At 41.1% G+C, this 27,861-nt stretch overlaps 1 protein-coding gene across 1 annotated transcript in view; it reads right to left on the bottom strand.

Annotated features, from left to right (window-relative positions):
• TMEM45A (transmembrane protein 45A) overlaps nucleotides 1–27,861 on the bottom strand; it is a 78,825-nt gene that overhangs the window by 18,662 nt on the left and 32,302 nt on the right. The window contains exons 2-3 of the mRNA XM_089682968.1: nucleotides 7,101–7,309; nucleotides 3,069–3,281 (exon numbers count right to left, since the gene is read on the bottom strand). Coding sequence (XP_089539094.1) covers nucleotides 3,069–3,281; nucleotides 7,101–7,290 — 403 coding nt within the window. The 5' untranslated portion in view covers nucleotides 7,291–7,309. The remainder of the gene's footprint in view (nucleotides 1–3,068; nucleotides 3,282–7,100; nucleotides 7,310–27,861) is intronic.

Genomic DNA, 27,861 nt, shown 5'->3' with positions numbered 1-27,861 from the left:
GGAGAGCAGCCTTGGGTGACAACACTGCTCCTCCATAGATCCAGTGCAGCAGGTGCACATTGCCACCCTAGCACAGAAAATGTTACTTGCAGGATCCCCAGGGAAACAAGAGGGAAAATGCTTAAAAATGGAAACGGGTGCAGCCACCATATCTAAGGACTGATAAGCTGCAATGTATTACATTTTTAGTTGTGAATTTACTTTAAAGGCCCATTTACAGCAGCTACTCTAGAATGCAGCTGCTGGAGTGTGGTTGGATGACAGCAGTGCTGCAAAGCGCCTCACAAACTGATGGTTCTATATAAATCCTGTATAATAATAATAATAATAACGAGCCAATCCTGGCACATCACACTGTTTACTTTTTTTTAATGCAAACTGTATCTAATTAAGTTCTACTGATGTGGTAGTTTGCGCACCATGCTGAATAAAGCATGCCATAGTGCACATGCCATAGTGCCAAAACTCGGTGTTGTGAATTGGACATGTAAACCCCTGGTCTAGGTGATCAAGGGGACGTTCACCTCCCCCCTCCACAGCCTCTTGGGACAGGTCACAGGTCCCAAACACTGTGGGACCACTCTCAAGCGCGACTCACATATACCGTATGCAGTGGGTAGCTGGCTGTGAAGCCTCAAGCAGTCACAGCCGACTTTCCACAGTTAAGATGCCGGCGCTGCTGACCGACTGGACAGGCATGTGGCTGGTTGTTAAAAGTCAGCAGCTACAGTTTTCGTAGCTGCTGACTTTCAATTTTCACACAGGGACTGAAGAACCACTTTAAAACAGAGCCAAAACCGTACCTTTCTTTCAATGGTCCCCATCCGTCACCAGCATCCTCTTCTGGGTGCCAGTCTTCAGCCATCTTCATTGGCCATGTGCAGGAGTCAGTAATCCTGGAAGCCTCTTGTACAATAAAGACCCTGCTGGCTCAGAGTTTATGACAGCGGAACTTTTAGTTCCCCTCTAACACTCAACATTGGTTGTGCCTCTCTCGCTTCACTATTATTTTTTACATGGCAGGTTCGTGGCCAGTAAGGATGCTTACTGTTTATGGACAAAGTGTACACATTACTTTCACCTCCTATGGGTCTAGATTTATTGATCGACAAATGTTACTGGGACAGAAGGGAGGGTAAAGCCACCCATAGATCAGCCGAATGAACGAAAATTTGTGTAGGTTGTCGAATCGCTCTTTTTATGCATCATTAATGTGGCAGCTGCGACACACAATTTTCATGCCACAGTTGAAAGTGCCTGATCCAACATGCTGGATTTTTATTTTTAGAAAAATGAAAAAAATTATGGCACAATTGTATGAGCGATTTTCCTTTTTTGGTAATTTTCAAGTCATCTGTGGACTCCTTAAATCTCCCATAAGCTTACCACGTTACAATCTGATAGATCAACCTCCTTTAGGTCTACTATCAACTCTGTAGCTCAAGGGCCTTCCAGATTAGATCATTTAGGTACAGTTGCAAGAAAAAGTATGTGAACCCCTTGGGATTACGTGGAGTTTTGCATGAATTGGGCATAAAATGTGCTCTGAACGTCATCTAAGTCACAACAATAGAAGAACACAGTCTGCTGAACATAATACTACACAAGCATTAGATGTTGCCATGGTTTAATTGCACATAACATGTAAACATTCACATTGCAGGAAGGTAAAAGTATGTGATTCCCTAGCTTAACGACTTCTCCCAGAGCTAATTGGAGCCAGGAGTGAGCCAACCTTGACTCCAATCAGTGTGATGATATTGGATGTGTTGCTGACAGCTGTCCTGCCCTTAAAAAACACACATCTGTTTTGGGTTTACTGGTTTCAAGAAGCACTGTCTGATGTGAACCATGCCTCACAGAAAAGAGCTCTCTGAAGACCTACGATCAAGAATTGTTGACTTGCATGAAGCTGGAAAGGGTTACAAAAGTATCTCCAAAAGCCTCGATGTTCATGTTTCCACGGTAAGACAGACTGTCTACAAATGGAGAAAGTTTAGCCCTGTTGCTACTCTCCCTAGGCGTGGTCGTCCTGTAAAAATGACTGCAAGAGCATAGCGCAGAATGCTGCATGAGGTAAAGAAGAATCCCAGAGTGTCAGCTAAAGACCTACAGAAATCTCTGGCACATGCTAACATTTTTGTTGACACATCTACAATAAGGAAAACATTAAACAAAAGTACATGGGAGGACACCACGGAGGAAGCCATTGCTATCCAAAAAGAGTATTGCAGCACGTTAGAAGTTTGCAAAAGAGCACCTGGATGTTCCACAGCACTACTGGCAAAATATACTGTGGACAGATGAAACCAAGATTGAGTTGTTTGGGAAGAACACACAACACTATGTGTGGAGCAAAAAAGGCACAGCACACCAACATCAAAACCATCATTTTGCAGGAAAACGTACGACCATCTGTCTGCCAACTGAAGCTCCGCAGAGGATGGGTGATGCAACAGGACAATGACCCAAAGCATACAAGTAATTCAACAAAACAATGGCTGCAACAGCACAGAATACGTCTTCTGGAGTGGCCCAGTCAGAGTCCTGACCTCAACCTGATTGAAATGCTGTGGCATGACCTTAAGAGAGCGATTCACACCAGACATCCCAAGTAGTCCAAAATTACTCCAGATCGTTGTGCAGGTCTGATCTGCAACTACAGGAAACGTTTGGTTGAGGTTATTGCTGCCAAAGGAGGGTCAACCAGTTATTAAGTCCAAAGGTTCACATACTTTTTCCTCCCTGCACTGTGAATGTTTACACGTTATGTGCAATTAAACCATGGCAACATCTAATGTTTGTGTAGTATTATGTTCAGCAGACTGTGTTCTTCTATTATTGTGACTTAGATGACGTTCAGAGCACATTTTATGCCCAATTCATGCAAAACTCCACGTAATCCCAAGTGGTTCACATACTTTTTCTTGCAACTGTAGTATATTCAGTTATACCCTGTATAGTATATTCAGCTATACCCTGTATAGTATATTCAGTTATACCCTGTATAGTATATTCAGTTATACCCTGTCATATTACACAAACTGAACAAGACTAGTATAAAATACCTTCAACAAATACAGCAATGGCAAGCATCATTCTATCCATGGCAACAGGAACAGCTTTTGTGGTGTGGGTGATGATATCCACCACTCCAGAGATGCCATAGAAGAAATACATGGTGGCGTGCTGCCAGTTCATAAGGTGGTCCCACTGCTTTTCTTCATGATTGTACAGCTTGAGATGCGGACCATCCGGAACAAACTGTTCAGCCAAAATCCCTGAGGACAAAAAACAAACAGTCTTCATTTACAGATGAGCAGTGGGTAATATACATATATATATCTATTTATCTATCTCAGCCAATAGGGTATAAAGAACATAAAAGTTTTCTGAATAAATTTAAAGGATAGGTTTATATATTATTAATATTCAAACCATGCAAGGATGCAAAGGTGCCTACGCCACTTGACTCTAAGCGCCGCAATAACATGTTAGACAACTGCCCCCTTGCCCAAGAGAATCAAAGACAGGAGAGAACAATCTAGGATTTCATCTGTGGTTGGTTAGAACGGTCAGAAAAGGAACATATGCTTGTGAAATTAAATTATCGGTAAATACATAGGTGGCAAATTAATATGGAATTCAAGAGCCAGTCTGTCCAATCCTGGAGCTAACAGGATTATTTTTAGGAGCCAGCACCATAGACAACTAAAGAAACATTAGGAGCCAGCTGTCATTTTTAAGGAGCACTAGATACCTGGCTTCTGGCATTTTCCCAGTCCTGTGCTGTGCTAATATATGCAAATGCCACAGCAGCCCCCTGGGGACCTACCTACTCTCCTATCTTGGACAACCACAGCAAGCATTTGGGTGTTTGTTTACAAAACATTTGCTGGCTAATTATTATTATTATACAGGATTTATATAGCGCCAACAGTTTGCGCAGCGCTTTACAAAATGAAGGCAGACATTACAGTTATAATACAATTTGGTACAAGAGGAAACAGAGGACCCTGATCGTTACAGCTTACAATGTGCATTCACATATCCATCACAAATAATCTCCATTTTGTTTATTTTCTATTCTAGAGGCCATAATGTGGCATATTCCTGACTGCAATTTTTTTAGGATATTACTGCATTGTGGCCAATAGTTGGAGCCGACATTTTTTTTAATAAAAAGACCCCGTAGGTTCATACCTATACAAAGACACATTTATCTTTATTTATTAAACTGTGCAAGCAGCTGACTGCAACCAAACATAAATCACTCTACTACCTTTGGTCCCATATAAAAGATTTAATACCCATGTCTATATACTCTTTATAATTATAAAGGGAGACAATACAGCAACGATACAGTTCAATACAAGAGGGTTAGGAGGGTCCTGTTCCTTGGAGCTTACAATCTAAGGGATAAAAGAGCCTTATCACTTTACAGTCAGGGGGTAAAATATTTATTTTCTAATACAGTGTCCACATATACAACATGGAAAAGGTTCCCTGCTCAGAGGAACCTACAAGGCATCAGACTTAACCTGAGTGATATGGACACTGCAGATGCCGTGACACGTATGTGAATACTTGGCTTTACAATCTTGAATGCTCAGAATTTTCTGTAATTGGTGGCAGCAGTGATTTAAATATCAGGTGGAAGAGGGAACTGAAGTGCAATAGGCTGTCATAAAAATGTGCTTTCAGGAAGCACATACAGTTGTGTTCAAAATAATAGCAGTGTGTTGAAAAAAGTGAATAAAGCTCAAAATTCTTCTAATAGCTTTTATTTCCATACACACAAATGCATTGGGTACACTATACATTCTATTCCAAATCAAAACATGAAGAAAAATATATCAAATTTGTGTTGTTCCTCTAAAAAATTGAAGAAAAGTGAATATTAGACTGTTCAAAAAAATAGCAGTGTTTGTATTCTTCTTTACAAACTCAAACATTCACTATATAAACTGAAAAATGTTTGAAGATTTTGCTTTCCTTTGAATCAATTAATATTTAGTTGTATAAGCACTGTTTCTGAGAACTGCTGTACATCTGTGTTGCATGGAGTCAACCAACTTCTGGCACCTGTGAACAGGTATTCCAGCCCAGGATGATTGGACTACATTCCACAGTTCTTCTCTATTTCTTGGTTTTGCCTCAGAAACTGCATTTTTGATGTCACCCCACAAGTTTTCTATTGGATTAAGATCCGGGGATTGGGCTGGCCACTCCATAACGTCAACCTTGTTGGTTTGGAACCAAGATGTTGCACGTTTACTGGTGTGTTTGGGGTCTTTGTCTTGTTGGAACACTCATTTCAAGGGTCACAGGTAACTTTAGACCTTCTTTGATCTTCCTGGAGCTGATTGTTGGCTGAGTCCTTGCCATTTTGGCTATTCTTCTATCCGTTCGAATAGTAGTTTTTCCCTTTCTTCCATGTCTTTCAGGTTTTGGTTGCTATTTTAAAGCATTTGCGATCATTTTAGCTGAGCAGCCTATCATTTTCTGCACTTCTTTATAGGTTTTCCCCTCTCCAATCAACTTTTTAATCAAGGTACGCTGTTCTTCTAAACAATGTCTGGAACAACCCATTTTCCTCAGAATTTCAGAGAGAAATGCACCGTAACCAGCATGTACAACATTTGCTCCCTTCCTTCCTTAAATAAGGGCAATAATTGCCACCTGTTTTTCAAAGAATTAATGACCTCACTAATAGAACTCTACACTACTATTATTTTGAACATGCCCCTTTCAATTAGTGATTCAATTACACAGAATCAGCAGCATGCATGTCATGACTGTTGGGTCTGTTGGATTTCTATTACTCTACTATACCTGCTAGTAAATTATTTGCCATGTAGAAATATAATTTCTACCAAAAACAGTGATTGATCAGGTTAGTGATGTCTGACTGCTATTATTTTGAACACAACTGTATATATTTATGTATTTATTTATTTTTAAGTTAGCTAGCCCCACCTCACCTAAGAGAATGTCCTTGATCCTGCAGCATCCAGGTATACCCCCATCACATCACCCAGAAAGCCAAAAGACCAGGGCACATAGTAGATGAAGGGCAGGCTTGGTCGCGGATCAGTGGAGGCCAACTGCAAAAAACGCAGAAGAGACAGCTGGCTTCCATTGACATTGGAAGGGAATATGGAAACACCCTTTCTGTGGCAGCAAATCGATAGATTGCAGCAAGACAATGCTGGATTCAATGGACATGTTTTTTTGAAGAACACCGTGCAAAAAAGCAAAAGAGAATAGAAAAAAAAACTGGGAGGAAATATGAGGTTCGTTAAGACAAAACTAAACCCATCAATTTAAGTTCCAAAAACACAGTTACAATCCAGGCATACCAGAAATGCTAACTGTCACATCTGCATGTGTTCTCAACCAAACTGCCAAACCATCAAATGGCTGATGTCATAACTGATCACGTGCAGCTAAAATGGAAATTTCCCTGGCTGAAAAGGATAATAGGGTTTAGTTCCGCTTGAAGTGATTAATTCAGAACTGAGATTTCACATTTGGGCCAGTGTTTGGTTGGTTTAAGTTTATTGAGGCTTGATAGATTTCTCAAGGACTCTGATATTGAGATATCGGCACATATTTACTGGTCTTCCCATTTGTCCTATCCACTGGTAAGGGGGCTCCACTTTCTCCTTTTATGAAACATAAGAGGACAAATAAAGCAACTAATTTTGCAGCAGAAGTAAGAATGTGTGGCAAGAAAGACAGAGCCTGGAACTAAACAGAGAGCTCCTGCTATCCTCATGAATGTAGAAAGCAGTGGGTGAACCAATGCCTCCAAACAATATAGGTTTAAGGTGGAATGTCTTCAATCTGCTATACACAATATCATTACGAGTGCCAAGTACAAAGTACAAAATGTACAAAGGTGAGACGTCAGTAACAGCTCAGTGTACAGCCAGTACAGGTAAAGAAAAATGGCAGTGCCTCTCCCTTTGACATGACATACACACTGCCCCTATCACATGACAATACAACTACTCAGATTTATAAGCTCAAGTCCGGTCACGATGACACAAACACCTCACGGAATAACAAAGCACAGTGACGTGACAGTGACTTACCTATCAATGCAAAGATTGCTTTCACTGCTCCTTCGATCACCTCCACACGCTGGAAACCAACTTTGGAACCAAACCAGCAAATCTTTTTATGCTTTCGGCAGGCATATTTCAGGGGGTATTTCACAGACCACCACAGGCCAAAGATGAGGAAGAAACTTCCTGGAAGTGCATGACCCTTAAAATTAGCCATTGATTCAGTATTTCAATTTCTGTAAAGGGAACAAAAAGATTATATAAGAAAATCAGAAAACAGAATATTGTTCTAAACTAAGGAGCTTGTGCAGTGGTCTCAAAACTGCAGCCTGTGGGTCAAATGAAGCCCTTTACTTGCCATAATTCTGGCCTTATGGCGCAGTTTCTTCCACAGATACAAGGTACTATTCCTCCCACTGACACCAACAATTAAATACCATTCCCTCCACTGACACCAACAGTGGGGGTAATATTCTTCCCACTGACACCAACGATGGGGCACTATTCCTTCCACTGACACCAATGATGGGGCACTATTCCTTCTACTAATGCCAATGAGGCACCATGAATTTATTTTACTCCCACTGAAGGACAGTAAACTGGCACCTTGTTTAGAAAGGTTGGAGACCCCTGAGCTAGTGAAGACGATTGAGCCCTTAATCCTCCCAGACCTGAAAGAGGAAACATCCCAAATTTTGAGTTGTACAGTATAAAGAACAGGAATAGAGGAAAATCTTCCAATGGGGACAACTGTGGTGAATTTCCCTAAGGCCTCATTCACATGTATGATCAGTGGGGGAAGGGTGGAATAAATAGGTGGTTGAGCCATAATTTAACCAAAAATTACCCCATTACGTTTGACAGGCAGTACCGTGAATGGGGCCACACCTCATCCTCCCTGCAACTGCATGCAATAAACACTGTGGTGCTGGCTTTTCAGGGTTAAAACAGGCAATGAAGAGGCAACATATCTTCTCCCAGATACCTGTTAACCACCCTCTACTACAGATCACTCTTCAGAGGGGCAGCAAGGGCTGCTGCCAGTGTAAACGAACCCTAACTTTGAAGATATTTCTTCTCACTAACCATTTATTGTGTTTATTGTGAAGAGAGAACTCCCCAGTGGAACACAGATGCCAAAAAAAAAGAACAGGGCTTTTAACACTTCCCTACACCATCTAAAATGATAAAAAAAAACATCTGGCTGTAGATATCCTTTATGTTTTACACATTTTGCATTTAGTGACAGTAAATCAGTCAAGGTGCTGAAAGTTGCTGTCACTTTCAGAAATGTTCTGAAATACTACCACAAAATGGCTATAATCACCTTAGAAAAAGAAGTACTGTACATATTCTGTGGTCCACATCACAGCACTTGTTTACAAGTTAACTACAGGAGTTCTTTAAAGCCAACCTGTCAACCATCTTTAATTCTTAAAGGGTACGTTCATCTTTTCACAAAAAATGAAAATGTGAAATAACTCCATGTACCCTGACCACCCCTGGAACCTGCTAAATATAGGCGAGCCAAGTAGAAGTTTGGCCACCCCCTGCCCACAACCTCCTGGGACACATCACAGGTTCCAGAAGGCTGTGGATCCAATAGGAAAGTGCTGTGCGACTCACACATACACTATGGGGAGCAGTGTGTGAAGCCTCAGGAAGTCACAGCCAGCTTCCCAAAAGGAAGATGGCGGCGTGGAGGACCCAAAGACCAGTGAAGAGTTGGACTGGGTCAGGACAGCTCTGGATCCTGGACTGGTAAGTGTCTGTTTATTAAAAGTCATTATTTGTAGCTGCCGATTTTTAATTTATATACAAATGATCCTCTCTAAACTCTTCCCGCCAGAGGTATGCATGTATGCAGCCTCTTAGTGGGTGGGCTTTAATGTTAAGAGGCTGCATATATGCAGCCTTATATAAACACCTTCCTGCGCTGAGAGTGCACATCCTGTGCGCTCCCAGCGCTTTTGCCAGTGGAGACCAGAAAGCCCCTGAGGAATACTAGCGATTGGAAGCTTTCCAATCATGTGACTGTTGTGACAGCCAATCACATTGGGTATATGACTGAAATGCCCACTTACACCTTCCTGTGGGAAGGGGTTAACCACTTCAGCCTCTGCAACGTTCCAGTAAGATTGAAGTGGTTATACCGGGATGATGCCTGCATCTACAAGCAACATCTTAGTATTTTTGCTTTCAGGCGGTGGCAGGCTTTAATGTAAGAGCAACCCTATTGGCTAATTAGCCACTGGATCGCTTCTACAGGTGGAGGGAGGGGGGTCCGTCACCTTCCCAGGCTCTCCTGTCCCATTGGGGAGTCCGAAACGGAAGCCAGCAGTACCACTGACTGACTATAGAGATGAACGAGGACCATCGAGAAGCAACGAGTATCTTGTCACTTCCAGTTTCGCCAGGATGTAAACAAGCCATTACTGATTCGTAAAAGCATCTGATCAAACCGATCTTGTAATAGCAATAAAAGCAGGGGGAAAAAAATTAAAGAGACAGTGGAAAAATTAAAACATTTAAATAGAATAAATGATAAAATGTAAAAAGATTTTAAAGCATCCCCGTCTCAACGTGCTCGCATGCAAAGGCAAACATACGTATCGGTCCCCCATTAATACGTAAATGGCGATTGCACCACACATGTGAAGTATCGTCAGAGCGAGAGCAATAATTCTAACACCACCCGTGTAACTCTAAATTGGTAACCTGTAAGGGCTTTTAAAGTGTCCCCTATGGGGATTTTTAACCTCTTCACGCCGGCCGAACACAAATGTGTGGCTTCCCGGCATCTGGGCCTAGAATGTGAGCGGCCGCATATTTGCATTCTAATAAAAAAGAACATATGTGCTGAGAGAGCATGCCCTGCGCACTCCCAGCACACTTGTCCGGTACTCACGGAAAGGTCCAGATCTCCTCTTTCGATAGGGATCTTTCCCAATCATGTGACCGCAGTGATGGCATGTCACGGCGGTCACATGACCCTAAACCCCGCCCTGCCTTTCCGGCTTCTGAAACCCTTAAAGGGCCGGGAGGCGCCGGCATGAAGGGGTTAAGTACCGTAGTCTGTCGCCATTTCACAAGTGTGCACAATTTTAAAGTGTGACATGTTAGGTATCTATTTACTTGGTGCAACATCATCTTTTATATTGTACCAAACAATTGGGAATTATATTGTGTACTGTGCATTAAAATTCATTAAACTGTATTAAAAAAATGTTATTTGAAAACTGCTGAGCAAATACCATGTTACATAAAAATGCAACAACCACCATCTTATTCTCTACGGCCTCTGCTTATATATATGTTGTTTGGGAGTTCTAGGTAATTTTCTAGCAAAAAAAATGCAGATTTTTACACGTAGGAGAGAAGTGTCAAAATAGGCTGGGGGCTGAAGTGCTTAACAAAAAAAGGACCATAAACTACAATAACCCATAGAAACCAATCTGAATTACATTTCCTGAGATCAGACCAGTACAAGGTAGATTCTGATTGGTTGCTGCTGAAGTTTACATGCTGTAATGCCCTTACATTGTTAATTGAAGGAGCTTTGCATATTAAAAATGGGGTTGTAACAAATGTTTGCTTTTCCACTACAAAACAAAGAAAAGGAGTTAAAAGTCCCCAATTCCTCTTCTGAACTCACAGCACAAGAGATATCAAAATAAATGTTTCTTTACAACTCCATATAACAAATGCAAACTTTGAACATAAATTAGAATCTATAAAAAGCTTATCTCAGGCCAATCAACCAGGAAATCCATATTGTCTCATCTGTTTTACGGCTACAAATTGCCTATACATACACTGATCAAAGAGAAGCTGTGAACTCGGGAAGAAGGTTTCTCAGTAATGAGCTGCAAACATCACTTGGGGAATACAGAGGGAAAGTGCAATCAGAATGTGTACAGTCTCCTGGGACCATGGACACCATACACTGCAAGACTGACACCCCCGCAGATGAAAAGGGCACTGAATATAAATTACAAACCGATTTATGGGAAGTAGCTTTTAATACCATTTACATGTTAATATCTGCAAACAATGAATCAGAACTCAATATAAAGCATTGTACATTGTCATATAAATGAAAAGGGCACCTAAAAGAGCAGTCATTTCCATGGCGCAGCTGAGCTCCTAATCTAGTATCTAATAAACGAACAGTTTACTGACACTTCTTAAAGTGGAACTTCAAACCCTCGATCAACATTGAAAATTTTTAATCCTTATGCTGCTAGTATTAGTAAATAGATAGGAATGGATATTATATATACTTGTTTAAAACTTTTTTTTTACATTTCTTCAGTTATTTCCTGGTTTCCATGCCTAGGCAAATGATGTCATACATCCCAGGAGTCTTTGGAAGAGAAGGAGGATTGCAGATGCCAAGAAGTAAACTCATCTGCCCTTACGTAAAATGAATAAAATATAGTGCTGTTGCGCTTAGGAATAAATATTCATGCAACTTTGATAAGTCACATGTTCTGTCCCCCTTTGTAATGTACAGCGCTGAGCGAACCATTGGCGCTTTATAAATACTGTATAATAATAATAAATAATAATAAGTATACGCTGCAGTCCTAATTTGTAAACCAATAACTCAAAAACAAAGAAAATACCATGTGGACCGCACATAAAGTAAGTGCATTAAATTTGACAATACATGAGTAATAATGCTTCACATGTACAAAGTGAATAATTGTAACATTCAGTCCAAATTCGGAAAAATAAAGTGCCCAAGTGTTCAACACTAATTGGTGAACTTCGTGCAAAACATTACAGGTGCTCCTCTGTGCTCAATCAGTGCCTCACATGGATGTGCACTTACCGTTAGCCGTGGACCACCTATCTCTAGGTTGGTCTTAAGCGTTTGGTTTGGGACTAGTCCAATGCGTCATGGCAAGAATGGCACCAATATTCATTCCTGGGAATCATGCGATCTGGCTGATAGTAACCAATAGGATGATGACCAGCGTGGATATAAATGACAGTGTAGTTTCAAAAGAGCCTTTTTAAACTTTCTCCTCTCCTCCCAGGCAGTAAACCAAGTTTCAGAAGCAAAGTGCCCATAACCTGGCACTCAGTGTATTCAGCCTTGCTGCCTGTGAATAGGAACAAAGATGGCAGCAGTGTTCCAGCATGCGTACCAAAGGGCAGAAATGCCATCAGCAGAATTTGCGTCTTCAAACCTTGATCGGTTTCGATCAATGGATCGTCATTAGGCACTTCCTGCAACATGTATAAGGCCTTTCAAAAAAGTATCATGAAAGCATCAAAAGCACATATAAATGCAGGCGCTAAAGTGGTAGGCGCTAATGTTTGTTACTCATCAACGCGTGTAAATGAGCCTTAAGGTATATATATGGGAGGAAGGGATTCAGGGAGGAGTTTTAATAATAAACTAGAGTTATGCTAGAGTTAAGTCTCACTAAAATGACAGCTTTGCGCAAGAGTTTGCAGATTTACACCATGTGATCACATTTTCTAATTGTTTTATATAACTACATATGGACTTCTATGTGTTCATTACCTGAGTAAAGTCCCTAAGAAGCCAATGGCAACTAGCCGTGTAGGCAATGGAGACACCTTTGGGCAGTAGCATTGTCAGTCTGGGATGTACTGGCAGATTTAGATGGACATGACTAACATAAAGGAAAGAAGAGTTCCTTCCCTGCTTTTTATTTTAATGTGATGTCCCCTTCTGCTCCTATAGTGACTCAATGTAAATACTTACATTTGTGTTCAAAATAATAGCAGTCAGACATCACTAACGTGATCAATCACTGTTTTTGGTAGAAATTATATTTCTACATGGCAAATAATTTACTAACAGGTGTAGTAGAGTAATAGAAATCCAACAGACCCAACAGTCATGACATGCATGCTGCTGATTCTGTGTCATTGAATCACTAATTGAAAGGGGCATGTTCAAAATAATAGCAGTGTGGAGTTCTATTAGTGAGGTCATTCATTCTTTGAAAAACAGGTAGCAATTATTGCCCTTATTTAAGGAAGGAAGGCAGCAAATGTTGTACATGCTGGTTACAGTGCATTTCTATCTGAAATTCTGAGGAAAATGGGTCATTGCAGACAATGTTCAGAAGAACAGCGTACCTTGATTAAAAAGTTGATTGAAGAGGGGAAAACATATAAAGAAGTGCAGAAAATGATAAGCTGCTCAGCTAAAATGATCGCAAATGCTTTAAAATGGCAACCAAAAGCTGAAAGACGTGGAAGAAAGTGAAAAACTACCATTTGAATGGATAGAAGAATAGCCAAAATGGCAAGGACTCAGCCAACAATCAGCTCCAGGAAGATCAAAGAAGGTCTAATGTTACCTGGGAGTACTATTACAATTAGAAGACGCCTATGTGAAGCCAAGCTATCTGCAAGAAGCCCCCGCAAAGTCCCACTGTTGAAAAAAAGACATGTGCTGAAGAGGTTATAATTTGCCAAAGAGCACATTGACTGGCCTAAAGAGAAATGGCGCAACATTTTGTGGACTGATGAAAGTAAGATTGTTCTTTTTGGGTCTAGTGGCCGGAGACAGTTTGTCAGGCGACCCCCAAACACTGAATTCAAGCCACAATACACTGTAAAGACAGTGAAGCATGGTGGTGCAAGCATCATGATATGGGGATGTTTCTCATACTACGGTGTTGGGCCTATTTATCACATACCAGGGATCATGGATCAGTTTGAATACATCAGAATACTTGAAGAGGTCATGCTGCCTTATGCTGAAGAGGAAATGCCCTTGAAATGGGTGTTCCAACAAGACAACGACCCCAAACACACCAGTAAACGTGCAACATCTTGGTTCCACACCAACAAGATTGACGTTATGGAGTGGCCAGCCCAATGCCCGGATCTTAATCCAATAGAAAACTTGTGCGGTGACATCAAAAATGCAGTTTCTGAGGCAAAACCAAGAAATAGAGAAGAACTGTGGAATGTAGTCCAATCATCCTGGGCTGGAATACCTGTTCACAGGTGCCAGAAGTTGGTTGACTCCATGCAACACAGATGTACAGCAGTTCTCAGAAACAGTGCTTATACAACTAAATATTAATTAAGTGATTCAAAGGAAAGCAAAATCTTCAAACATTTTTCAGTTTATATAGTGAATGTTTGAGTTTGTAAAGAATACAAATACTGAGGAACAACACAAATTTGATATATTTTTCTTCATGTTTTGATTTGGATTAGAATGTGTAGTGTTCGCAATGCATTTGTGTGTATGGAAAAAAAAGCTATTAGAAGGATTTTGAGCTTTATTCACTTTTTTCAACACACTGCTATTATTTTGAACACAACTGTACAATGTTCAAGGCCTGAACACTCCAGGTAACAGACATTCTCTCTATAGAGAACTCCACAGGTTACTCATGTTGCTTTCCTACAGAAAAAACGCACCTTACTCACACTACTACTACTACTAACAGACTATAGCCCACATATATCCCCACTGATACTATAATTTATCAGATCCCAGTAAAGCAAAAGGAGTCGCTACAGGCTTCCACAAGAGCACACTCTTTCATTTAACTGAAATGAAAGCTGATTAAGTATGGAAGATTCTTATTCTTTTTTTTGTTTACAAACGATTTTATTGAGTATAAGTAGACAATAAAATAACAGCACATTTTCAAATATTAACAGCAAAAACAAGGCACTTTGGAAAAGTACAATTCAGAAAAGGATATCATAATAATGAAGAGAAAAAACAGAAGAAAAGCAGATTGCAAGTACATGAAATACGTTAATGATAAGAGGAATTGAAGAATACGTCTGTCAACAGCATCTGTCAGTTATTGTTCACTGAAAACGTTATCAATCATGCAATAAATGTCTATAATCCCTCCATGACTCCCATTTTTTATCAAATAAGTGCATCTTATCCAGCAAAGTATAATGAATGCGTTCCATGAGCATTACAGCATCAATTCTGTGCAGGATGGAGGCCAAAGGTACAGCATTGGACCTCCAGTGTAAGGCAATAGACCATAAAGTGGCAATACAAATAGTGTGTATCAATCTCATAATGGCATCAGGGACCCCTGGGATGTGAGCCCCCAATAGGCAAGTTTGAATAGATAAGCATACTGGGGTACCCGCCAGTGAGGTGGCCACCTCGGATATCCTGCGCCAAATCAGAGATATGGACGGGCACTCCCAAAATATATGCACCAAAGTGCCTGTAAAACCACAGTCACGAAAACATAGAGGGGACGTTTGTGGGTACAATCTATGTAGTCTTGATGGGGTATAATACCATCTAGTTAAAACCTTAAGGGCCGTTTCACGAACCGAAAGAGATCGAGAGCTTTTACAGATATTATCCACCATGGAATCCCAATCCTCATCAGAAAAAGTGGTACCACTATCCTCCTCCCACCTCTGTCGGTACAACGGAGGCGTATGAAAAAGACAAAGTAAAGATTGGTGATAAAAATTGGAAATAAGACCCCTACCCCTGGGAGAGTCACGGCTGGTACGTTCAAAAAAGGAGAAGATTCTTATTCTTGAAAGGCTATATTGGAAATATTTTAAGCACACATGCAAACATCTATAGCCCCAACCAAGGACAAATTCCTTTCCTTTCTCAAGCCCTAGCTAAACTTTCAAACTTTTTCCTTGTGGTATGTCGCGAGTGACCATAATGTTGCTCAGGATCCCATTATTGGCACTTCTTACATAGTTACATAGTTAGTCTGGCTGAAAAAAGACAAAATTCCATCTAGTTCAACCATAAAAAAAAAAAGTTATGATCCTATACCCACAGTTGATCCAGAGGAAGGCAAAAAAAAAACCCCAGCAAAGCATGATCCAATTTGCTCCTGCAGGGAAAAACATTCCTTCCTGATCCCCGAGAGGCAATCGGATATTCCCTGGATCAACTTTACCTATAACTGTTAGTATCCAGTTATATTCTGTGTATCCAAGAAAGAATCCAGGCCTTTTTTAAAGCAATACACTGAGCTGGCCAGAACCAACTCTTGAGGGAGTCTATTCCACAATTTCACAGCTCTTACTGTGAAGAAACCTTTCCATGTTTGGAGATTAAATTTCTTTTCCTCCAGACATAAAGAGTGCCCCCTTGTCCTCTGTGATGACCTCAAGGTGAATAACTCTACACCGAGTTCACTATATGAACCACTGATGTATTTATACATGTTGATCATATCCCCCCTTAATCTCCTCTTCTCAAGAGAGAATAAATTCAGTTCCTCTAATCTTTCCTCATAGCTGAACTCCTCCATGCCTCTTATCAGTTTGGTTGCCCTTCTCTGTACTTTCTCCAATTCCCCAATGTTCTTTTTGTGAATTGGTGCCCAAAATTGAACTGCATATTCCAGATGAGGTGTTACTAATGATTTGTACCGGGGTAATATGATATCTCTCTCTCTGGAGTCTATACCTCTTTTAATACAAGAGAGGATTTTGCTCGCTTTAGAAACCACAGCTTGGCATTGCATGCCATTATTAAACTTGTGATCTACCAGAACTCCCAGATCCTTCTCCACCATTGATTCCCCCAGTTGTACTCCCCCTAGTATGTATGATGCATGCATATTCTTAGCCCCTAAGTGCATAACCTTACATTTATCAACATTAAACCTCATTTGCCATATAGTTGCCCAATTACCATTGAGGTCGGCTTGTAAATTGAAGACATCCTGTAAGGACGTTATTCCACTGCACAGCTTGGTGTCATCGGCAAAGACTGAAATAGGATTTTTAATCCCAGACCCTATATCGTTTATAAATATATTAAAAAGTAAGGGTCCCAACACTGAACCTTGGGGTACACCACTGACAACCCTAGACCATTCAGAGTAATTCTTTGCTATAAGAAAATTTTTATATTTAATAGAAGGTATTTTCTTATTATCTATAGCTTTTTTAAGCCACATAGGTTTGATTTTTAGCCTTTTAAACTTGTTGCCCATGGGAAAATATTTTGCAATGTATTCACATACAGTCTTTTAGAAGAACTCCCATTTCTGTGTTGTGTTCATTGATGCCAATATTCACTCCCAGTCTAAGTCTTGGAAAGCAGCTCTCAGCCTTGTAAAATTAGCTCTGTTAAAATTGAGCGTTTTTATTTTTTCCGTATGTGCTCACTATTTAGAGCTAACAATAAATAAAATCATGTTATGATCACTGCTACCCAGATATTCTTTTATATGGATATTTGTAATAAGCTCTGCATGGTTTGAGATTACCAGGTCCAGCAGAAAATCATTCCTAGTTGGGGCCTCTATGAACTGTACCATAAAATTGTCCTGTAGTAGGTTTAAAAATATTTGCCCTTTAACTGTTCCTGCAGTACCATTACTCCAGTCAATTTCCGGGTAGGTAAAATCCCCCATTATTATCACTGTCCCAGCCCTTGCAGCCCTTTTGATCTGTGCAAGGAGCTGAGTCTCCACCTCCTCATTAGCACTGAGAGGCCTATAACAAACGCCAATGATTACCTTTGTAGTACGCACCCCCATGTGCCGTTCCACCCATAATGCTTCACATAGAGACAGACACCACCACCTTTCCTATTTACTCTGTCTCCCCAAAAGAGAACATAGCCAGGAATATTAATGGCCCAGTCATGTGAAGAATGAAGCCAAGATTCAGCAATAACAATTAAATCATGGTTCTCTTCATGCACCAAAGCTTCCAACTCACCTATTTTGCTTGGCAGACTTCTGGCATTGGTGAACAAACACTTTAATTCGTTGACACCTTGTTCACATGTATTTTGCATATTTTTAATTTTCATACAAATGGTACCAATTCCACTGGCTGTTTGTAACATGAGAACCTTCTTATCTGCCATAGCCTTCCCCCCATCTTTCCCAATTCCACCCACCAATAAGTACAGGCCCCTGTCTGATCTGTCAACCCTGTTATATCAAATTTTTCCTCCTCCCACGATCCTAGTCTAAATACTCCTCCAGCCTTCCCATAAACATCTCCCCTAGCATAGCAGACCCCCTTCCATTTAGGTGCAAACCATCTCTAGCATACAGATTGCACCCCAATGTAAAGTCAGCCTAGTGCTCTAGAAACCCAAATCCTTCCCTCTTACACCAGGTCTTCAGCCATGCATTGAGTTCTCTAATCTCCCCGTCTTTCCTGAGTTGCACATGGCACTGGTAATATTTGAGAGAATATCACCTTTGCAGTTCTTCCATTCAACTTGCAGCCTAGTTCTTTAAATTGATTCTTAAGGAGCCTCCACCTTCCAAGTATTCTGTCATTGGTTCCAACATGAACCAAGACAGCTGGGTCATGCCCAGCCCCTCCCTGTAATTTATCAACCCGGTCCACGACATGCCGAACCCTGACACCAGGGAGAAAGCAAACCATTCGGTTGAGGTGATCCTGGCACCAAATTATTCCATCAGTCCTTCTGATTATAGAATCCCCTACTACCACCAGCTGTCTAAGCCTTCCTGCACTACCCTCACCACCCCTCCCAGATGGTCTGCCCTTCCGGCTGTTAGGGATAGCAGTGACATCCAGGACTGCCACCCCTGAGCTTGCCACCCCCACATCTTCACCCAACTTGGCAAATCTGTTTGGGTGCTCAAACAGAGGGCCATCCTTCCTTTTCTGGGAGCCTCTACCACTCCCACTCGTTACAGTAACCCATCTTCCTACCTGATAGTCCTGATTAGCCCCTCCGCCCTCCACATCAATCCCATAAGCTACCTGCTCAGAGAGCAGAAGACCCCTTTCAAGGTTGTCGATTCTGCCCAGTGTTGCAACTTGCTCCTCCAGATCTCTAACGTGAGGCACATCTTCCATATTGTATAAGAATTTCAACTGCCTCAGGAAATGTTTACATAACTTGCAGCTAATTGACACCTGGAGGATCCTCCACCCTAGAGATCATGACTATTCATTTTACTCCGCAACACAATCTTTATTCCAGAATTGAAGTTATCTTTCTTGACCATCACCACCTGGAATGTCTAAAAAAATCTGATATTAGGGTATCTGCATTTTCAGACCATACTCCAGAAGTTGCGCAAATTTGCATCTTTATTCTTTTTGCTATCTGATCCAACAGATTAACTTTTGCTGAAAAGTTAGATCTCCTCATAATCACAAAGAAGTATCCCCTGGAATATTGTGGGAAGCTCATGAATCTGTGATAAGGGGTAAGCGTAACGAATGGGTTCTTATAAAAAAAAGGGGACAAGCTCATGGTATTTCCACCCTAGTCCAACAAATACTACAACTGGAACACTTACATAGACTTTCATTACATATCTCCCACCTCCACCAACTGACAGGAAAAAGGGATGAACTGTGCATGCGTACCACAAATCAAACTAAGCAACTGAACAACATCATCACTCAAAAAATATATGAATGGGGTAACAAACCAGGAAAAACCCTTAGCTAGAGCTTTACATGATAAACAATCTTCATTGTATATTCGTAAGATAAAAACACCTAAGGGAGAGCTTGTTCACATCAGGGCAGATATAGCTCAGGTCTTCAGAGACTTTTACCAACAATAATATAAGATCTCAGCTGACCAATCCTCTCCCACCTGGGTGAACAAACAGGACCTAATTGCTGCTTATTTGGCACAGGCAAACCTACCTATTTTGCTGCAGGAGGCTCTATTGCAACTAGAGGTGTATATTTCTGGAAAAAAACTCTCTCAAGCTCTCAAATCTTTGACTGAAGGTAAGGCCCCTGGGCCAGATTGCTTTACTATCATACTATAGTATTTTCCAGGATTTCTTACTGCTACATTTATCTATGTGTGTAAACTCAAACATGAACAAGAATCACCTAAGACCTGAAACATCTCAAGCGCACATTACAGTGCTCCCTAAACCATGTAAAGACCCAACATACTGTAGTAGTTATTGCCCAATAGCTTTACTCAACATTGACTTCAAAATATATGCCAAAGTCTTGGCTAACAGCCTGTTACCACTTATTTTCAATATGGGTATCTCCAGATCAAATGAGCTTTATTACCAAACAATATTAAAAAAGGTTTTAAGGAGCACTCCCTTTCCCACCACTACAGGGTTTGCCATAACAGAGATTCGACTTCGCTTAGCTTTATGGACATTGGCATTATTAAAACGCATTGGAGGGGAATAAACAAGAAAAGAGTGGTTTCACAATCAGAATCGAAGTGGATCTTCGAGTTAGGCTCCTTATATCCTAAGGGGCTTAATATAGATTTTGACATTAATTGCTTTATAGATAACAGTTAGGTTGCTTTGTCAATTCTCTTATCAAATACCTTCTTAGTTTTTTAATTTTGTAGTGACTCCATTTTTTAACGACTCCTTTTATGACTCTTTTAGGAGTTTTTTGATATTTTTTATTTTTAGCTGTATCAATTTGTATAAGATATTTTTTTTTTTTTTTTTTGTCATCGCAAGTTTATAGATGTATTTTTTATATGTATTTTGTACACATATACTGTAGGTCCTATAATTTTTTTATCATACTTCTTAACTTGTTGTATGGTATATTTTATTAATTACCATTTTTATTTGTCTTTTAGGCAATCGTTATTTTTATATTTTATATACATTACATTTCTGTGTTTTTATTTATCTATGTTACACTTGTAAGATTATTGTTACTGACCATGTGAACTTGTATATATTTTACATGAATTTTTATATACAATTAGATATATTATTTATGATCATCTTCACTACTATGTTTACCAGCTTATTTACCTTACTTGACATCCTTACTTTGATCTCATCATATGGATTGGACAGATTCAACTATAATACAATTATTAATTTTGTACACGCATATGACCAAAAGATCTAATCGTGGCGATCTGATCGCATATGTGTGTAGGGTGGCTTCCGCTGCACAAACGCAGTATTTAAGAGAACCTAGGGGTTATTCTAATACTGAGGACATCATTAATGAATACTTTCTGCCCCTCACCCATATTAGTTGAATTAGGATATTTATACTAACTTTCCTGACTAAAGAGTACACTCTCTAACATCATCTTCTGATCTGGTAAAGAAAGCAACTTGTTGATGCTTAAAACAGCCAACAAAATGGCACTGCATTGCGCACGCGCATTCCATGGACGTGAATATTAACTTTTTGGTCCATGACAAAATGGCGCACTGCGCATGTGCCGAGTAGCTGGCAAAATGGTGGGCGCGATAAGCGCACGTGCCATTTTTTGCCATAAACAGAACAATGTGGACGTCTGAGGCTGTAAGCTTGCAACCCATGACGAAGTGCTTCGCACGAAACGTGTCAGGGAGGGGCTACAGCGTCTTGACATCACGCCGCCACTGGCGACCATCTTGGATGTACATGGTCAGTCATTTTTGCTTTCTGTTTGTATGCACCTTTATTTGGAGATCAACCTCACCTCTAGATTATCAGGGTTATTTTGTGCAAATTTTATACCTTTGCTAAATCAGATATGTGCCGGTTTGCAACGATGGCATGCTCTCTACCACCCACGGCTAGGTAAAATTAACGGAAGTAGGATGATTGTTCTTCCAAGGATCCTCTTGGTATTCCAAATTATCCCCTGGATTCTTCAGTACTTTACTGTCCTTAGTGTCAAGTTACATTTGGAATCGCACAAGAGTAAACAATTCCTATTAAATGAACCTATCTCAAGCAGTGATTCTGACAAGATTGGTTGGCGGAAAATTCACCTCCCGTTCCAAGTTATGTATTAAACTAGAATACACGCTTAGTGAGACATATCTTAACATTTTCCCTTGGATCCCAAAAAAACAGTCAATTATCAAAGTATACGTCATCCTTTACTATCTCAACTGTGATGCTTTGAGACTCTGTACATACCCATATGGGTGGTCATATAACTCTCTAATTATGCCTATACTCAGTCATAGCTACTTCCTCCATGGTGTGTTAGATGGTTACTTCTATTCATGGTCACCAACTACCTTAATTACAACACATTACTAAGAATTATCTGATAATTCCCTTATAGGAGAGTATTATTTATTTATTACAGGTACTTATATAGCGCCGTCAATTTATGAGGCGCTTTACACACACACACACACACACACATATATATATATACAGTTGCAAGAAAAAGTATGTGAACCCCTTGGGATTGCGTGGAGTTTTGCATGAATTGGGCATAAAATGTGCTCTGAACATCATTTAAGTCACAACAATAGAAGAACACAGTCTGCTGAACATAATACTACACAATCATTAGATGTTGCCATGGTTTAATTGCACATAACATGTAAACATTCACAGTGCAGGGAGGAAAAAGTATGTGAGGCCCTAGCTTAATGACTTCTCCTAGAGCTAATTGGAGCCAGGAGTGAGCCAACCTTGACTCCAATCAGTGTGATGATATTGGATGTGTTGCTGACAGCTGTCCTACCCTTAAAAAACACACACACCTGTTTTGGGTTTACTGGTTTCAAGAAGCACTGTCTGATGTGAACCATGTCTCGCAGAAAAGAGCTCTCAGAAGACCTACGATCAAGAATTGTTGACTTGCATGAAGCTGGAAAGGGTTACAAAAGTATCTCCTTGAGCCTTGATGTTCATGTGTCCACGGTAAGACAGACTGTCTACAAATGGAGAAAGTTTAGCACTGTTGCTACTCTCCCTAGGCGTGGTCGTCCTGTAAAAATGACTGCAAGAGCACAGCGCAGAATGCTGCATAAGGTAAAGAAGAATCCCAGAGTGTCAGCTAAAGACCTACAGAAATCTCTGGCACATGCTAACATTTTTGTTGACACATCTACAATAAGGAAAACATGAAACAAGAATGGAGTACATGGGAGGACACCACGGAGAAAGCCATTGCTGTCCAAAAAGAAGATTGCAGCACGTTTGAAGTTTGCAAAAGAGCACCTGGATGTTCCACAGCACTACTGGCAGAATATACTGTGGACAGATGAAACCAAGATTGAGTTGTTTGGGAAGAACACACAACACTATGTGTGGAGAAAAAAAGGCACAGCACACCAACATCAAAACCTCATCCCCACTGTGAAACATGGCGGAGGGAGCATCATGGTTTGGGGCTGCTTTGCTGCCTCAGGGCCTGGACGGATTGTTGTCATTGATGGGAAAATGAATTCCAGAGTTTATCAAGACATTTTGCAGGAAAACGTACGACCGTCTGTCCGCCAACTGAAGCTCCGCAGAGGATGGGTGATGCAACAGGACAATGACCCAAAGCATACAAGTAATTCAACAAAACAATGGCTGCAACAGCACAGAATACGCCTTCTTGAGTGGCCCAGTCAGAGTCCTGACCTCAACCCCATTGAAATGCTGTGGCATGACCTTAAGAGAGCGATTCACACCAGAGATGCCAAGAATATTGCTACACTGGAACAGTTTTGTGAAGAGGAGTGGTCCAAAATGACTCCAGATCGTTGTGCAGGTCTGATTTGCAACTACATGAGACGTTTGGTTGAGGTTATTGCTGCCAAAGGAGGGCCAACCAGTTATTAAGTCCAAAGGTTCACATACTTTTTCCTCCCCGCACTGTGAATGTTTACATGTTATGTGCAATGAAACCATGGCAACATCTAATGTTTGTGTAGTATTATGTTCAGCAGACTGTGTTCTTCTATTGTTGTGACTTAGATGACGTTCAGAGCACATTTTATGCCCAATTCATGCAAAACTCCACGTAATCCCAAGGGGTTCACATACTTTTTCTTGCAACTGTATATTACATTCACATCAGTCCCTAACCCTCAAGGAGCGTACAAGCTAAGGTCACCAACTCACTTTCATATATACACATACTAGGGCCAATTTAGACAGGAGCGAATTAACCTACCAGCATGTCTGTGGAGTGTTGGAGGAAACTGGAGTACCCGGAGGAAACCCACGCAGACACAGGGAGAACATGCAAACTCCAGGCAGGTAGTGCCATGGTTGGGATTTGAACCAATGACTGCTAGTGCTGCTAGACAGAAGTGCTAAGCACTTAGCTACTGTGATGATCCTGGAAGCATTTCACATCTTGACAAATGGAGACATGCTCAATTGACGCAATTTATTAGTTTACTTCCAAAACCCAAAACACTCATCCAGGGACTTGACCTCAATTGAAAGAATCTTTGCTTCTAAGGAATAACCTACAAACATGCCTCTCACAAATGTACAAAGCTTTAACTTCACTAACTCATATATTAGATACCTGCTACAGTGGGAAAACGAGCTGTGTATGACTATCACTGATGACCAAAGAGCAACTATACTGCTGATAGCGCTTGTCTCCTCAATCTCCTCTAAAAAAGTTAACTACAAACTTCGTTTACACTGGCATAAAATGTTTCCAGAAACCTCACCAGTATGATGGAGTGTCATGTGAAGGAATTGCTACGCATGTTCATGTATGGTGGGATGACATTGACCAATTATTCAAAGTATTGGTATGGGATCCTTCCTATCATTGGAAAGATCCTGGGGTCACCAGTCTCTCAGGACCCCAGGTATATATAGTTCCACTGTACAGATGAACCAAAAGGCCATACTTACTCAATGCTGCCAAGGCTTTGATACCTATATACTGGCAGCAACCAAATACCCAGCAATGGCTCCACAACAGGGTTGATAATTATGCTAATTACTGCCTTATGGAAGATCTGACACCTTTCATACGTGACACACAAAGCATTTTAAAAATATATATATGGTCTTGTTGGTTCTTCTTTGAAATCATTTCATGCTGCTTGGAGATAAAACGATTCTAAAGGTTCATTTTTTTTTGGGGGGGGGGGATAACAAACATGTCTATACTTACCTGCTGTGCACAGTGGTTTTGCACAGAGTAGCCTTGATCCTCCTCTTCTCTGGTCCCCCGCAGGCTTTCCTGGCCCCTCCATCCTGTTGGGTACCCCAAAAGCAAGCAGCTTGCTATGGGGGCACCTGCTGCTCTGTGTGTCCATTCACACATATAGCCATGGCTTGGCCCTGCCCCCCATCTCTGCTCATTGGATGACTGTCTGTGATTGACAGCAGTGGGAGCCAACTGCTCCCGCTTGCTGTCTCAGCCAATGAGGAGGCAGAGACCCAGGACAGCCGAGGCTGTCAGTCACATCACTGGATCACGATGAAGCTCAGGTAAGTATTGAGGGAGCTGGGGGAGCTGGGTGGACTGCTGCACACAAGTTTTTTACCTTCATGTATAGAATGCATGGAGGTAGAAAACCTTCAGCCTTTACAACCACTTTAATATGCTGATGTCAAATGAATAACTATGTAGCCCAAATCAGATGTCTAGTTCACTTCACCAATAAGGGACAACAGTTTGCAGATGAGACTTACACCTAATTGTATACTTATCTCCCCCCCCCCCTTATTTATTACAGGTACTTGTATAGCGCCATCAATTTATGTAATTCTTTACATATATATTGTACATTCACATCAATCCCTATCTCTCAAGGAACGTACAATCTAAGGTCCCTAACTTACATTCATATATACACATACAAGGGCCAATTTATTCAGGAGCCAATTAACCTACCACCATGTCTTTGGAATGTGGGAGGAAACCAGAGTACTTGGAGGAAACTTACGCAGGCACAGGGAGAACATGCAGGTAGTGATTTGAACTGAAGACCCTAGTGCTGCCAGGCAGAAGTGCTAACCACCTAGCCACACTTCTGCCCCACCTTCGTTACCTCTTGTTTTTTTACCACTACTTCTTCGGCCTTAAATGTGTTGAAAGTGAAATGCCTGTGGTATGGACAAGGTTATTTTTACGATATGCAATATTGCACTAGATATTGGAATGCAGGGCTGACTCTGTTTTGATACTTTCAGAACTTTTCTGGAAATATCTAGGTTGTGCCCTATACATAAAAGAACAATAGACCAAGACAATACATTTTTTCCTATTATGTATGCATGTCTTTGTGATCTGTAACGCTCTTATTTTTATCGTACACCTTTAAACATTTAAAAACAGCTGTTAAATACTGATGGGGTGCTTACAGTAGTCATCTTTTGTTCATTTATGTAAAACCTTTATCCCTAAAGGTTAAAAAAAATGGTTTAGATTTACCAAAAACCATATAATAGGAGGAAAAACCTAAACAACACTTTCAGTTGTATCAAATTGTATCCAATTAGGCAGGCCCTTGCACTACACAATTGAAGGTAAATCTAAAGGAAATTGGAAGATAATTGTATAATGTATGGCCAGCCTAAGGGATGTGTTCAGGATGGGAGGTATATTTGTCCCAGGTTCATGCTCTACACCAACTGTTTTTCCTTTTGTGTTGTGTAGTGAGCTTGTTTTGCTCACTGATGATTTAATGAGCTCAGCTGTAGCAGGTTAAGGCTCTGGGCTCTATAAAACTCCCAGGCTGCTTAGGAAGAATGCTCCAACCTAGAACCAGTTTGCTGTGTAGGACAGACTGGGGAGCAACCAAACAATACTGTGATGAGAGTAAGTCTGTGTGATTATGGACATGGAGATGCTGTGTGTGAACGCCATGTGTCTGAGCAGTGGTAGGCTGCACCCAAACAAGTAGCTAGGACCCTGTGTCTGCAGGTAGATGCCCAATGTGGCAAGGCTTTATTTTCTGTGTTTGTTTTTTTTTAATGTTTTTGGATATATGCACGTTGTGATCACCAGTCTTGTAAATAAAGCACAACTTTCTTCACCAAGATCCTGCTGTCTGGCTGTGCCTCTTTCACAGTGCTTTGACTCATCCAGGGGGTCAAGCACAATCTGCTACTGGGCTAATTCCTCACATATGGTGGAGGTTTGCAGGGCAGGTGAAGTAAGGCCAGCATGGAAGAGATACTGAGATAGCTTGCTTTGGCAAATGCAAATCAGCAGCAAACAAATGCAAATTTTGCAACAGAGCCTTGCAGCCCAGCAGCAATCCCTGGAACAGGCGGAGGCCTGCCATAGGGAATCGTTGGAACTGCAGGAACAGATACAGCAAATTGCGGCCATCATGAAACCGCTTCAGCAGAGGCAGCAGACCGAGGCTGGGAGTGATTCTAGTACCATACCATCTTTCCCTGTAAGTCACCTGTTGCCATAGATGACTGCAGATGATGACCCTGAGATGTTTCTGACCACTTTTGAAAAGACAGCTGAGAAAGAAAGAAGGCCTAAAGAACAGTGGGCTGGACTAGTATCCCCCCTACTATCTGGTGAGTCCCAAAAGGCTTATTTTGACCTCGAGCCTGTGGATGCCAAGAACTATGATCGTTTAAAAATGGAAATTTTGGCACGGCTAGGTGTAACCCTGGCTGTCCAGGCTCAGTGGGTACACAACTGGAGGTATTGGCTGGGAAAACCAAATCCCAAATGAATGACCTTATTCATTTGACCAGGAAATGGTTGCAGCCAGATACACTGTCTGGACCAAAGATTGTGGAACGGGTGGTTATGGACAAGTTTCTGAGGTATCTCCCTACTACCTTGCAGAAATGGGTGAGTCATGGAGATCCGGAAACAGCAGACAAGCTTTTGGACCTTTGTGGAGCTGTATGTAGCAACCGAAAATCTTGCGTCTATCCCTCAAGGACTCACGGACTTTCTACCCCAAGACCAGACCATCCCCGGCTATGGGTAAGATTGCACCAAGGCATGGGGGTGGAGAGAATGGAAAAGGCGGAACTAAAGGTACTTTGGGGACTGTTTCTCATGTCTGGCAAGAGCAGCCTGGAAGGCCAAACCCGCAGGAGGTGAGCAGAAGGATAATTTGTTACTGCTGCCAGGAAGAGGGAAATGTAGCAGCAGATTGCCCAGGTACTGAGGAAC

Source organism: Staurois parvus, unplaced genomic scaffold, assembly GCF_062004578.1.
Source record: "Staurois parvus isolate SC_StPar_1 unplaced genomic scaffold, SC_StPar_1.0 ptg000299l, whole genome shotgun sequence".
NCBI lineage: Eukaryota > Metazoa > Chordata > Amphibia > Anura > Ranidae > Staurois > Staurois parvus.
This window is presented reverse-complemented; position numbering and strand designations above follow the sequence as displayed.